This window comes from Gossypium hirsutum, chromosome D09, assembly GCF_007990345.1.
Source record: "Gossypium hirsutum isolate 1008001.06 chromosome D09, Gossypium_hirsutum_v2.1, whole genome shotgun sequence".
Taxonomy (NCBI): domain Eukaryota; kingdom Viridiplantae; phylum Streptophyta; class Magnoliopsida; order Malvales; family Malvaceae; genus Gossypium; species Gossypium hirsutum.
This window is the reverse complement of record NC_053445.1, coordinates 47,622,218-47,636,193: the sequence shown is the minus strand read 5'-3', so window position 1 is coordinate 47,636,193 and position 13,976 is coordinate 47,622,218. Positions and strand designations below refer to the sequence as shown.

The 13,976-nt window shown below is 32.3% G+C and overlaps 2 protein-coding genes across 2 annotated transcripts; both read right to left on the bottom strand.

The window, feature by feature from the left end:
* Positions 1 to 2,703: 2,703 nt before the first annotated feature.
* LOC107890851 (V-type proton ATPase subunit B 1) lies at positions 2,704 to 9,559 on the bottom strand. The gene is made up of 15 exons (NM_001326776.2): positions 9,431 to 9,559; positions 8,051 to 8,117; positions 7,787 to 7,842; positions 7,589 to 7,687; positions 7,368 to 7,427; positions 5,885 to 5,996; positions 5,575 to 5,783; positions 5,097 to 5,225; positions 4,825 to 4,962; positions 4,384 to 4,534; positions 4,203 to 4,285; positions 3,782 to 3,829; positions 3,635 to 3,688; positions 3,455 to 3,538; positions 2,704 to 3,354 (listed from the first exon to the last, which is right to left on the bottom strand). Exons 2-15 carry the CDS (start codon positions 8,106 to 8,108, stop codon positions 3,169 to 3,171), a joined length of 1,467 nt encoding a protein of 488 aa, NP_001313705.2. The 5' UTR covers positions 8,109 to 8,117; positions 9,431 to 9,559; the 3' UTR covers positions 2,704 to 3,168.
* A 1,630-nt stretch (positions 9,560 to 11,189) lies between these two features.
* On the bottom strand, positions 11,190 to 12,744 carry LOC107892482 (golgin candidate 2). Its single transcript, XM_016817558.1, has 6 exons — positions 12,737 to 12,744; positions 12,581 to 12,605; positions 12,345 to 12,470; positions 11,766 to 11,813; positions 11,353 to 11,680; positions 11,190 to 11,245 (listed from the first exon to the last, which is right to left on the bottom strand). The coding sequence occupies exons 1-6, from the start codon at positions 12,742 to 12,744 to the stop codon at positions 11,190 to 11,192; spliced, it is 591 nt and encodes a 196-aa protein (XP_016673047.1).
* Between the last annotated feature and the right edge of the window lie 1,232 nt (positions 12,745 to 13,976).

Here is a 13,976-nt window from a genome sequence, read left to right as displayed (position 1 = left end):
ATGTATATTAAAATAAAAATGTGTAAAATATATCAAATGAAGCTTTGGTTGACTGGTAAATTAAATGTTTAACTAATCTAATTGATGTGGATTCAAATCTCATCATATGTATATTTTTGTTGATTTTTTATTAAAATAAATAGACTAAAATACCCTTAAATATTATAATGTATTTTAATTTTTTTTTTTGTAATTTCCCTAACCAAGTCAAGAGTTTAAAAAATAAAATAGATATTATATATATATAGTAAGGTATTGGTGGGTTTTAGGTAAGTTACAATTTTTTTTTATTAATTTTTCTTTTGACACGTCAACAACTTGAAATATATCATTTTTTTTCCTTTAAATTTTTAATTGATTACTTATTGATTTTCTCCATAAAATTATTCATCATTTATTATGTGAAATTAAATAAATAGAAGTTTCATGATATCTAAATCCATGACCCTTTCAAAAAAAGTTTATACAATAGACTATATTTCTTTACTTTGATGTTTTAATTATTTTTTACTTTAATTAACTTTAATTTTAGTTTCTTAGATCAAATCTTGCAAAATTAAAAAAAAAATAACTTAAATGGTTCTTTTTTAAATTGTTTAAAATTTTACATAAATATTTTTATGCATTTATCCATATTTAAGTTATTTAAGATGTGCCAATATTTTATTAGTGTATAAAAATTAATTTTTTAAAAAATAATTCTAATATAAATGATTCGGTTAACAACTTTTTAAAAGCAGGCGAGCAATTACGCATGAAAACATTTGTATTTATTTTGAAATTATTTTTACACAACATCATTTTCTATTCACACTCATCCTAATTCTAAAAACAAGAGAATATTTAGAAGGGAATATATGGAAAGAGGTTTGAATCAAATGTAGATGTGCATGCTTGGGAGATTAAATTTGTATTTGGTTTGGGATTGTAACATAATTGGAATAAATCACTTCTGTTCTCTTTAATTAAATTTTATTTAATATTACACTCAAGTACTATAGTTTTGTAGAAGGAGAAAGATTGCTTTCCTGATAAAGCAATTTTTCTTTCCATCAAGCGTTCGTCCTTGAGTGGAACTTTCTAAGACCTTCTCATACTTTGAATGACCCTCCCTTTTCACAATATTTTATAATTCTCTTTCGGTCACCTACATTTGGCTTCTCTTTCTCTAAAGCGTTTTTTAGTTTTCTCGTCTTTCTTGCGTTGGTTTGCATGACCTTGGACAACGACAGCAAAGAAGCCATAAAAAGACATAGTTCTGGGTGACCTAGAAAATGAAACATTGATCACACTTGAGTTGGAATCATACGTTAAAGTCGATGGTCGAATCAGGGGAATTTCGTTGATCTGCAAAGTGGTATATGATTGTGAAATAAATAAATAAATAAAACGGGGCCTATGGTCATGGTGGGCCGTGGGTGCACATCTTAAACGAAGGTATGGCCATGGGCGGTTGAAGATCCTAGCGAAATGCGCGACCTTGAAGTTAGAAACATGCTACCGTTTGTGTTTAAAAGAGAGAGGGAACAAAAGAAGCTAATTGGGTCAGCCACCTGATCACTTGATCCTCAAAGAGAGGAAGCATCAAGGAGGTTCATCTTTCAACATCTACATCTAGCAAAGAAACAAAGGCTCATGGGACCAAATGTGGGTCTTAAAGTTGAAAACCCTCTACCCAACAACTTCAAGCTTCGCAAAACTGACAACGATCTTATTACGGTAGTCTTTGAACATGAAAGGTTTGTGTTATGCATGTGGAAGGTTAGGTCACGCCTTTAAAAGTTGGAGGTCCACCACCAAAAAAATCAAGGTGGAAAAGATTTATGGTGACTAGATTCATGCCTTACCCATCAGCAAAAAGGAGTTTGGTGATCAAGCAAACCTTAGCCAAAGCAAAGATGATGACGAGGATGATGAAGTGAAAATGCTGGTGGGAAATGAAGTTCACGCACGAGAAGGAAATGTGAGAGAAACGAAATATCAGGACTGGAAAATCTTTTGCACATTAAAAATGGAAGGAGCTAGTGAGGTAGACATTCAAAATGATGCATCTGAGAAAGCATTAATGCAATCCGATGGAAAGGAGCCAGATAGGATAGCTGGCGCGAATGTCTCTGATAAGATTGGGGATCGAACGAGCATATATTACTTGCTATGTTTTATGTTGTATGGAGGTTTGGCTCCACTCCATTAGTTTTTCATTCAATAATATCCAATGCATATTTAATCATCGTTCACAAATTGATTTCCACCACATTTAATAAATGAATCCTACACATTTGAATGGTAATTATTGGATATTAATGGATAATAAAATAATGAAGTGAATTTTAAGCCATGGTTGTATGGTACTTATTGCTTATATCATTGGTTGAGAGTCGTTGCTTATATACTATAATCCTTTCGGAAGGATCACCCTTCCGGCTGACCAACGTCTCACCACTGTCAATGCATCGTTGGTCATTTGATGGTTGAGCCTAAATCATAGCATAACCATAAGGTAGGCTTTTGGTTTGTCAAATCATGGTTCTGATTAAACATATGCTGCCTTTGGAGGTCGAGTTATACAGTGATGCAACCATTTTGTATGTATATAGTTGCTTAGGCTGCTTTGTCTCTTGTTTTCCATATGTACTGCAATCGATGGGCTAGAGTCTTTGATAAATGAAACAATGTTTCTATGATTGCCCAAAAAGACAAAAATAAAAAATAAAAACATTATTCAACATAACAGCACAAGTCGTCCACCGTCTCCCTTATTTTCATCTTCACATAAAAACCAATACAATACAAAGCAAAACTCTGAAAATAAATTGAAGAGAAGAAAAGCAGCTAATGCAGTTGGGATGCACTGGTCTCGGTCAGTGTTTGGATATGGATATAGAAATCCAAATCTACTGAATTACAAAATATTGAAAAAATAAATAGGAATATAGAATAACAAGTAACACAAGGTGGGCTTTATAGTTCCTCCTCTTATCCCCCCCTGGTTTCCTCTAGATAAAAGAAGTCATATTTGATCACTTGTTTTACTAGCCCAAGAGCTATCATGGGGAAACCTAACTGGAATTCAACAATTATTATTCGAGCAGATGAAGCTGATGGTAAATAAACTTCTTTTAAACACTACCAAGCAGGAGGCAATCTAAGGGCATCACTTTGCCTCCTTCAATTACCTGCATCTCGACTGTAGTACTGGTCAAGAGTTTTCGCTGGTATACGGTGGAGAAGTTCACGAGGAAATATGCGAAGCAGAGTCCACGCCAGATCGAGTGACTGAAAGATGTTGCGGGTGTCATATGCTCCTTGGGTAACAAACTTCCTCTCAAATTTATCCAAGAACTCCAAGTATAGCTGTTATATTCAGGGACATCACATTAGGTTCTTTCTAAGCAAGTACTTTACCAAAAGGTGATGCGTGAAAATTGATGAGAAACTGGAAAAGAGAGCAAACCAGATCCTCAGAAGAAAGTGCTTCTTCTCCTACCACAGCTTTCATGGCCTGCACATCCTTACCGATAGCATAATTTGCATACAGCTGAAGGTGAAATGATTGAGAAACAAAAGCAAAGGTTAGATTCCTTAACATCAAATTGAGGATTGAAATTATATCACAACAACGATGCAATCAGACCTGGTTAGACACATCAGCATGATCCCTGCGTGTCATGCCCTCACCAATGGCACTCTGAGAAAATATATACATAGAAAAGAAAATTGGTTACTCTTCATAGTAAGTTAAGATTTGTATAATTTCCATGTTGATGGATGCTATCCTCACCTTCATCAAACGAGACAGCGATGGAAGCACATTGATTGGTGGGTATATCTGTCCATTTCAGAAAGAAGAAAACATTAATTGACAGAAATCAACTTAATTGTTATTCATACAAAGAAGAAAAACATATACACCAAAATCCATTTTGAAAACAGATGAATACTGTTGACTTGATATCAACCAGTAAAGCAAACAAGGTATAGAGCCATCAAATCACACACTGATGAGCCAAATTCAACCGAAGTCACCCTGAGAAATTTGCCAAGGAAATGGAAGGATAGAGAAAAAACAGTTCCAACATAAAAGACCATATTAACAACGAAATTTATGCATAAATTGACGAAAATCATGGTGATAATTTGCGAACCTTCACGCATCCTAGATAAATAGGTTGATAGCTCGTAAAGGCTAGTTTTGACATTACCTGTCTATTATGGAGCTGTCTGTCAATGTATATTTGCCCCTCTGTGATATATCCAGTAAGATCTGGAGTGGGATGTGTAATATCTGCCAAAAGAGATAAATAGAATCAAGTTGTGAATCAGAATTACCATTAAAGCAAGCATGGCAGTGCAAAAAGTAGACATAGCTACAAAAAGCATTACCATCATTTGGCATAGTAAGAATTGGAATCTGTGTGATAGAACCCTTTCTCCCTTCAATTCGTCCAGCACGCTCGTATATTGTGGCCAAATCTGTATACATGTACCCAGGATATCCACGTCTTCCAGGTACTTCTTCTCGGGCAGCAGACACCTGCATTAGCAATAGTAGTTTGTCTCAAACATATAACATAACATTCTATAGAACAAGATGAAATTAAGATAATTAGAGACAATAAACTTTCAACATTCAAATAAAAGCTTTGGGAGCTGCATAAATTTCTGAAATGCATGTATTAGATGTCTAGAACGTATGAGCAATCAGAATCATCAGAGATAGTGAAAAAATGATATTTGCTTTCATGCATCTCTGCTATCAACAGCTAGTAGAAGTAATGCGCACCAAAGAGATTGCACTAATGAGACATGGTTGTTTTTTGTTACCTCACGGAGAGCATCAGCATAAGAACTCATGTCTGTAAGGATCACAAGAACATGCTTCCCGCATTCATATGCCAAGTATTCTGCAGTAGTGAGAGCTATACGAGGAGTAATAATACGTTCAATTGTGGGATCATTAGCCTGTAGAGAAGAAAGTAGAAGCTAATTTCCAGCTATAAATTGATTTTTGAAGTAGATGCAACCTCTTAACCAACCCACTCTTCCCATTTTAAAATGAAATGAATAAGGCCTTTGTATCTCAAATTGAATTATACCAGGTTTAGGAAAAGGGTCACCCTCTCCATTGAGCCATTTTCCTCAAAGTCACGTTTGAAAAACTGTGCAGTCTCCATGTTTACACCCATAGCCGCAAACACAATTGCAAAATTATCTTCTTCACCATCCTGAAATCAGGTGAGTGAAACAATCAGCTTCCTGTGAATTTATCGAAAGGTAGAAAGAAACAGCCATGTCTAGGACAAAGGCCTCATGTTTTCAGTGTTGGGAAATACTAGAGGTAACTGATAGCAACTAACACAACATGAAACTTTTTATTTTTGTATGTATCTTCAATTTTGAGTTCATTCTGAAGGGACAAGCAACTGGTTGTGACATATTCCAAAATTAAAATGAGACTTGAAAAGAACTTCATTAAAATTTCATAGTTGATTTACAATTAGAACATTAACTCATTCAAACCATCAAGTATGTCACGTTATTACTAGGCAAGCAATATTAGTACGTGAACCTTACCTCAAGCAGATCTCCAGTCTTCTCCAAACGTTTCACCAAACCAGCCTGACGACAAATCTGAGCAGCGATTTCATTATGGGGAAGACCAGCAGCTGAGAAGAGAGGGATTTTTTGCCCTCTAGCAATTGAATTCATGACATCAATTGTTGAAATCCCCGTCTGTATCATTTCCTCAGGATAGGTTCTCTCACTAGGATTAATAGAACTCCCTACAAAGTAAAAGATTAAAGGATAAGTAATGTAGCTAACAAACTACCAATTGCAAGCAACTTATACTGTTCAATTGTCATTTGGTCCACAAGCTTCCTACCAGAGATATCCAAATATGCCTCAGGCAAGATAGGTGGACCATTATCTATTGGCTTTCCAGAGCCATTAAAAATGCGCCCAAGCATATCCAAAGAGACAGGAGTTTTCAACACCTACAAAAGAGAGTCAGGAGAAGGGATACAGACAAATAAGCTCAAAAGAGCAGAAAAATTCAAAGGGGGTAAAATAAATAGTATTCAAAATGCACTCAAAACAGGCACTTCTAGTCTTCCCAAGTTTTTTCTACCTTAGCTTCCTACCGGTTAATCCAAACATTAGACACAATAATTGATTCACAACTCACAAGAACCAGGAAGTAGCAGACACCAATTCTAAAATAAGTTCAAAAGACATTGCAAAACGCAGTTGCTCTTTTCCTTCCTTTATTCTTTTTTCCCCTACTTGTACGTGCTTGCCTCAATACATTTGGGGATATTCCTCATTTACAAACTAAACAAATAACTAGTAAAACCTCTACAGGGCCATGGCAACTAAATTACACACATCATGATGCCAAGGGGCTTGTTTCTCTATGGGCATAAGAACAAGAAAGCAAACAAATGTTGGTATAAGCTGCCAATTCCTAATGATTATCATGTCCAAAAAACCAATAAACATAAACAATGGTCTAAAGGCTTGATTGCATAAACTTAACCTTATAACTAGAAAGGTTGGAAGTGGAAAACAAAAACATTCCCAAGAAGCCCGAATAAGCTATGTTAGTCAAACTCGGATATAAGTGTCGGTTATGGGGTAAGCTTCCGACATGGGTATATTCAATTTTTTTTTTCTAAGTTTTTAATGTACATCTAAGATATCCCCATACTCATGCCTAAATATGAGCCAGAATGGTTATTTGACAAGAGTTGGAGAAACATAGCAAATAAGAAACAGCCTGCTACTTATTAACGTTTACAGAGGATGTGACAATTACAATCAATAATTCCTCAATGGACATCACATGCTCAGTGTTTCATTCTTTTTAAGGATTACAAACCATGGTTCTAAGCAGAAATTAGATAGCTAATCTAACCGTATACTAAATACTAAACCTGTAATTAGAATTAAACACCAAACATTAATTTTATTCTAGACAAATACATGGGCCGATGTCATAACCTTTAGAAGAAAAAATATTGCAATATAAAAGCCAGTGTAACGCCAAAAGAGAGCCTTAGCTCACCACAAAACAGAAAAAGTCTACAAGGTCTAGTAATTGCATGACTTAATTCCCTTCGGTCTACTAAAGAACCAGATATGTCAAGATTCAAGAAACAACGTGTAAGCATGCCCTTTTAATGTCTAAATGCATACAATCAGACAAATGATGCCAACCGACCATCTTAATTAAAAATTTCCCAACAGAAAGAAGCAGCTACTTCTATTATTTTCCAGGTGTGTTGGCAGGTAAGCTATTTTCAAATCAAATTAGGAGATGCAAGAATAGGATTGAACATAAAAGAGAAAATTAGGCCGTCACATACCTCGCCTGTAAATTGCACAGTTGTATATTTGTTGTCAATTCCGGATGTTCCTTCAAAAACCTAGCCAAGGTGACATATAATTAGAGCTATGAAGGATAAAAGAATATGCTATTAGTGAAGTTGCAGCACCGGACATTATTCCTTTTGGCATGATATAAAGGTGCATATAATAGGAATTCATAGTTACAAAGGAAAGGTAGAGAATTTTAGACAGAAAATACCTGAACAACAGCTTTTTCTCCATCAACTTCAAGGACTTGACCACGTCTGGTTGTCCCATCCCCTAATCGAATATTAACAATTTCTTGATATTTGGGTCCCTAGAAAAAGCATGAAACGTCAAACAATAAGAAGTTGAAATCAAACCTAAACAAGCTTGAGAATGATACCAGATAATGAGTGAGGAAAACAGAACTTGCCTTCACTTTATCAAGGATTACTAAAGGCCCAGCAACTCCAGAAACAGTTCTATATTCTGTAATCAACTCAAGAAAAGTAATATAATTATTCTTTTAACTTTACCAGTTTCTTTCATGCAATAAATCCTGCTTGTCACAATGCATATGGCAGTTCTCAAGATTAGACAGAGCACTCAATACATAGTTAAAACATAAACCACTCAAACAAAAGCAAACAAAGTTTCTTATGATGATCATGCAACTAGTTTAAAGCAAGTAGTTTACCCATGCCAATCTCCAGTGTTCCCTCCTCCATTCCGTTAGTGTTTTCTGCCATACCCATTTTGTAGTTCTGTCAAGAAAGAAAGCCACAATGAGACAGAAAATTCATTTCTGGGCAGGAAATGCAAAAAGTAAAGAAAATAATTAAAAAAGTAATTGTAATTTCATTCTCAACTGCTTCAGAAAAAAAATATAGAAGCTTCAAGCTTGAAATTTTGTTAAACGTATCAAGCTTCATTCTCTAAACCACTCTAGCAAATTCCATAAGCTTGAAAAGTAGTTAAACAGTGGGGATTTGTTGGATTATTGATTTTTATACTTGGCTTTTTACTATTTCTTTGAGTATAACAGCAAATGAATCAGTAGAAAGCAAAGTTGCAATTGATTAAAAACTATTAAATGTCTAAATATAACAGCAGCTATAGAATAAGGTTCTTTATACGATACAAGTAAAAAAGCATTTTATTCTCCTAAAGATACATTGTCATTTCAAAATCTTCAAAAATAATGTTTCCATTTGAATCTAAACACGCTTGTCTTCCTTTTTTTTTGGGGGGGGGTTGATTATCATAAAATAAATCACGAATGACAAAAATAAAGGAGCACGACAGAGAATTCACAACCTGAAGATTAAGTAGTACAAGTAGCAAATCAAGCCGCACCTTAAAAGTAAATGGATTCCACTAATCTTCATGTAGAAGAAAATTACGAATGGAAGCGTTGCTTAAGAAAAAAAAAGGTTCCCTATTTATGTAGAAGAAACGGATTCCACTAATTTTCAAATTCATCTCAATTACATAGTTTGCTACACTTGAAATCCATTCAATAAAATGGCTTCCTTTAATCTTTAGTTATTCCAAATACACTGTTAATCCTAATCAGAATCTGGAGTCTATTATTTATCAATATGCAGTAATCACGTCATTCTAAATTCACAAAAATCAAACCAGTGCTTCCATATAAAGCGGACTTGACTAAACTAATGAGATAAACTATAGATCATGAAACCTCAGTTATCAGAAATGGTTCAAACCAATTAGAATTGAAAACTAGAGTTCCTTTTATATTTAATTCCCTTGTCCAGAGAGAAACTAAGTACCGAAAGTAACGTCCTTTGCAAATATAATTAAGAAACAAGAAATAAAAACTTCTCATATTAAAAATCGATCAAAAGTAGAAAAACAAAATTAAACAGAAAGGAAAATTAAACAACGTAAAAAATGTAAATCAGTAGGAGAAACAGATCGAATTAGAATGGAACTGAATCCAGTACGATTCATTTAAAGGAATTGAATCGAAGGAAATTGTAATTAATTGAATGGAAAATGAGATTTGAAACAAAAAGAAAAGCAAAAATTGAAAATAAAAACAAAAGGAACTTACATTTTTTGTGTTTTTCTGTTTCACAAGAAGCAGGGAAAGAAAGAGACAGAAGGGGATAAACTACAAAGTGAGATCTACTGCGATTTGCGAACCATAAAATCAAATATGATTTTTTTTTGTTTGGTAAACTATACCCTGTGACTCTAAAATAGGTTTTTTTTCAATTTAGTCTTTTTAAATAAGATAATTGTGCAAATTAGTCATCACTATTAAAATGTCAATGTTCTTTTATCGGATTAGTGATGTGGCACATTAACGGCTATTGTATTTCATTTTTTGTTGAGTCAAAAGTTTAGGGCCTCTCTATAAAGTTTAGGGGGAATTTTGGACTAATTATAAGGAGATCCCAAATTTTAGTTAAAAGTCAACAAAAAATAAAACATGTCAGTCACTCAACGGGCTAATAAACCACTCAGTATTCCGATAAAAGAAAACGGACATTTTAACAGTGGTGACTAATTTGCACAATTATCTTATTTAAAGTGATTAAATATAATAAAAAATTAAAGTGACCAAAATAGAACTAGCCCTATTTTAGAGTGACTATAAGTGTAATTTACTTTTTTTACTAATTAATGGCAAATAATTATTAAACGTAAGCAATATAAATGGTAATAATCTAACGAAAAGAAAAGGTTAACATAAAATCTCTCTACTCTTCATGAATTTATAACTTAATCCCTAAATTTCTATTTTTAAGAATTTAATTTTTTACTTTTCAAGTTTTAAAATTTAGTTTTAATTATTAACACTGTTAAAAATAATTTGTTAAATTTAAGTTCATTATAATGTTATTTTTTTTAGTTCTATCAAATATGATTTTTTAATTAAAAAATAATTTTAACAAAAAATAATAAAAATGTTAATAATTGAACCCAAATTTTAAAATTTAAAACATAGAATAACTAAATTCTTAAAAATAAAAGTATAAAAACTAAATTTTAAATTTATAAACAATATATGGGCTTATGACACATTTTAATCAAAAGAAAACCATGGGGGTGTACTATTTTTTTTAAGGTGGGTCTGGAAAGCAACTAATAATAACTAGTAATTAGATTTAGAGCTAACTAGTTTTTAATTGTACTTTGCTGTACGTATAAATTAAAATATATTTTAGGAGAACTAATTAGTATTTTCAAAAAAAAATGATTTTGTGTATTATACATATAAGCATTTTCAAGAAATTTTATAATATTATTTTGTTTTATTTTAAAAAATATATATTTCTTTTATTTAAAAAATTAATTTCATCAAATTCACAAATTAATTTAAAAATTCAAAATATTTTACATTAACATTAAAATAAACAACTTTTATGGGTAAAAAGTTAAGCATAAGAACTTGTTTAAAAAGGTATATTAGTTTAAAGTATAATAACCTTGTAGTTAAATCAATTTAATTTCGAGTACTTTTCTTTAATTCGAATTTAAAAAAATTTAAATTAATTTAAATTCGTATTCAAATAATCAAAATATTTTTTTAGATTAAGATGAAGACGACCCAGGACTCGATGATAGGGCACTCAATCCATTTGTCGGGAATAAAGGAGAAAGATTTGGTTCAGACACTTGATCTACATAAATACAAATGTTGTTAAAATTGAACAATTTTTTTTTCTACTAATATATTAATCCCGAGATTAATATCGACTGAAAAGTTAATATCTTTGACACTCTACATGTGGCTCAGTTGACTACTTGATTCAGGCAATGAAAAATTCATTCCCATGCAAGTATTTGACTTGGTTAATTGATTGCTAGTAATCGTCTTTACTCAACTGTGGTTCTTGTGTAGTTTTAATGTTGCCAAAAACTGCACAAATTAAAAAATTATTACATCCTGCACATAGATCTCTTGAAAGTTGTGTCAAGAAATACAGAAATTACAAAATACACACCTACACTTCTATTGATATTTACCAAGGGACATAACAGCACCAGATCTTTTCTCATCTGATGGTCGGGAATGTGACATTAGAATATATATGACCCAAAAGTGAAGGCAAATGAGGTATACCAAAGACCAAACTTTTGCTGTTGCATTTCTTCTTAAGAATATTGCACCTGCCAAAAATATAGCATCCAACTGCTTAATCATTGATCCAAGTTGCAGTTTTCCAGAACGAATTTTGTCTTGAACAGGATTCAACTTTGAACTTGAGAGACCCCATGTTCCTAATTCCAAATCACTTGATGTGGCATTATTCATATTCGTGGACTTGCCCTCTTCCAGCATCCTTGAAACTGCCTAAAGAAGTTCACAAGTACAAATTACAAGATCAGTGGATCAGTTCTGAAAAACAGTAATGCTAATTAATTCATAAACTAGGTACCTCAATTCTAAATGACAATGTCGACTTTTCCGAGGATAGTGCCTCAACCTGCAGAAGAAAAACAGAGTGGACGAATGAGTCTAAAAGAAAGATTGCTATTTAATCTAGTGAGGAGCTTAACAAATGAAGTAACTCTTCAATATCAATTTGTTTTTTCATGTTATTCAATAAATGCATGCATTTCACCATTTGGCATCGGTGTTGCAGAATTGAGTTATTGCAGAAAGATGCTTGGGTTAATCATTCCACAGATTTTGGCAAGTGACCAATTAATTTTTGGAGCCAAAATTAATTGTTTCTCTGCTAATGTTTGTCATCCTGCATGCTATAAAGTCAACAAATTTAAGCTAAAGTAAAGCAAAATAAAATAGTAATTCACACCTTCGCCTTAAAGCTGAAAACATTTTATGTACGATATAATTTATATACAGACACACAAACAGATATATTACTTATTAGGTTGCTAAGGTTCACTCTGTCCTTGCACTTTAAGCACCTAATGACTACTAGACAGGAAAAACATCAATGTTACACTTATTAAGCAGAATCATTCACAAGCACAAAATTTGAAGGACAGACCTGAGCTTGTTTCTGAATTAAATGATCAGTCAGCTGTCCAAGCCTTCGCTTCAGCTCAACTTCTACTTCTGTTGGGTCCTCCACGGCTTTCCCTGTCAATTCAATGCTTGCTTCCAGTTGTCTTGCCTGTTTGTAACAAGCAAATCGAATTGAAGTACAAAAACACCTAAAACCATTCCATGCTAATAAAGTAATAATAGGCTATTTTTCTTTTTAGAAGAAAAAGGTCTTTGTACCTTCTTAAATTTCTTAGATAAACCCCTACATTTGTATTTCTACCATACCAAACTCAACCCTTTAAGGACTATTTTTGTTTAATAGAACCCTGACCAGGATGGAAACCAATAAAAATCTGTTATCTTAGCCATATCAGCATCTATGACACCATTTACCTTGCCATATCAGCATTTACAAAGGCAACATATGTGGCTAAATAAGGGATTTAAAGATACTGTTGTGGCATCTGCATGCCATATAAGCTAGGGCTATAAGCCAAATAAATGCCAACTTAGCATGAATTTTCATATGTTGCCATGTAGATGCTGATGTAGCAAAGACAATGACCATGTAGATAGCTGATCTGCAAAAATAAAGTACTTAAACAACTTTATCAACAATACAGACCTAATTGAACATTGTAATACTCAATTTTAGCCCGGGCTCACATATGGAAACATAATTTTTGAGGATATGCAATCTTAGATATGATATGCAATATTAGATATGATATATAATCTTAGATATGATATGCAATCTTAGAATATATGATTTTGTAATCTTAGAGATTTAATTTGTAGATACCCTTTAATCTCAGTCGTTAATGTAATTGATCTGTACCGTTGGATTTGGGGAGGCTCAACTATAAATAGAGGCCTCTCCCTTCATTGTAAAAAAAAAAAGGGGAGGAAAGAGGAGGAATAAAAAAGAACGATTGGCAGTTTTTTTTAAATGTGGCTTACTATTTTTTTCTTTCGATTATTTTTTTTATTCATGATTTTAAAAAAGGGAGAATGTGATACCATTGCGAATTTTATTTATTTTTTATTTAGCCCCTCTGTCTTTTAATGTTTTTGTAATTAAGTTTTCTTTATTTTTTTAATTTACCCTTTTATTTATTTTAAATTCCAATTTAATCCTTTTGAACGACACCGTTTTAGAGGAGAAGGGAAAATTTCCCTTCCAGCCCCTCTATGTAATTCGCTCATTCAATTTAGTCCTCCAAATTTTATTTATTTGTAGATTTACCCCAAATTTGTTTACTTGTAGTTCAATTTAATCCTTTTTTATATTTTTCTTAAAATTAGTTAATTTTGTTAATGTAATTATTATTATTTTCATATGTAATTATTATTATTTTAGCTATATATATATACACTTGTTTCTATGTGCGTATTTATATTTTTAAAAAAAAATAATATTTTTCGCATATTTATTTTTTTTAATATGAGGTAATTATTTTTATTTTATTTTATTTTATTTATATATAATTATTTTTTTATAATCTATATATGTTATATTTATCTTTGTATATATATGTATGTATACATATTAATATTTTTAACCAGTTTTTTATATACTTGTATATATATATGAATATATTTATTTTTTTTAAATGCTCAAATATATGTATTT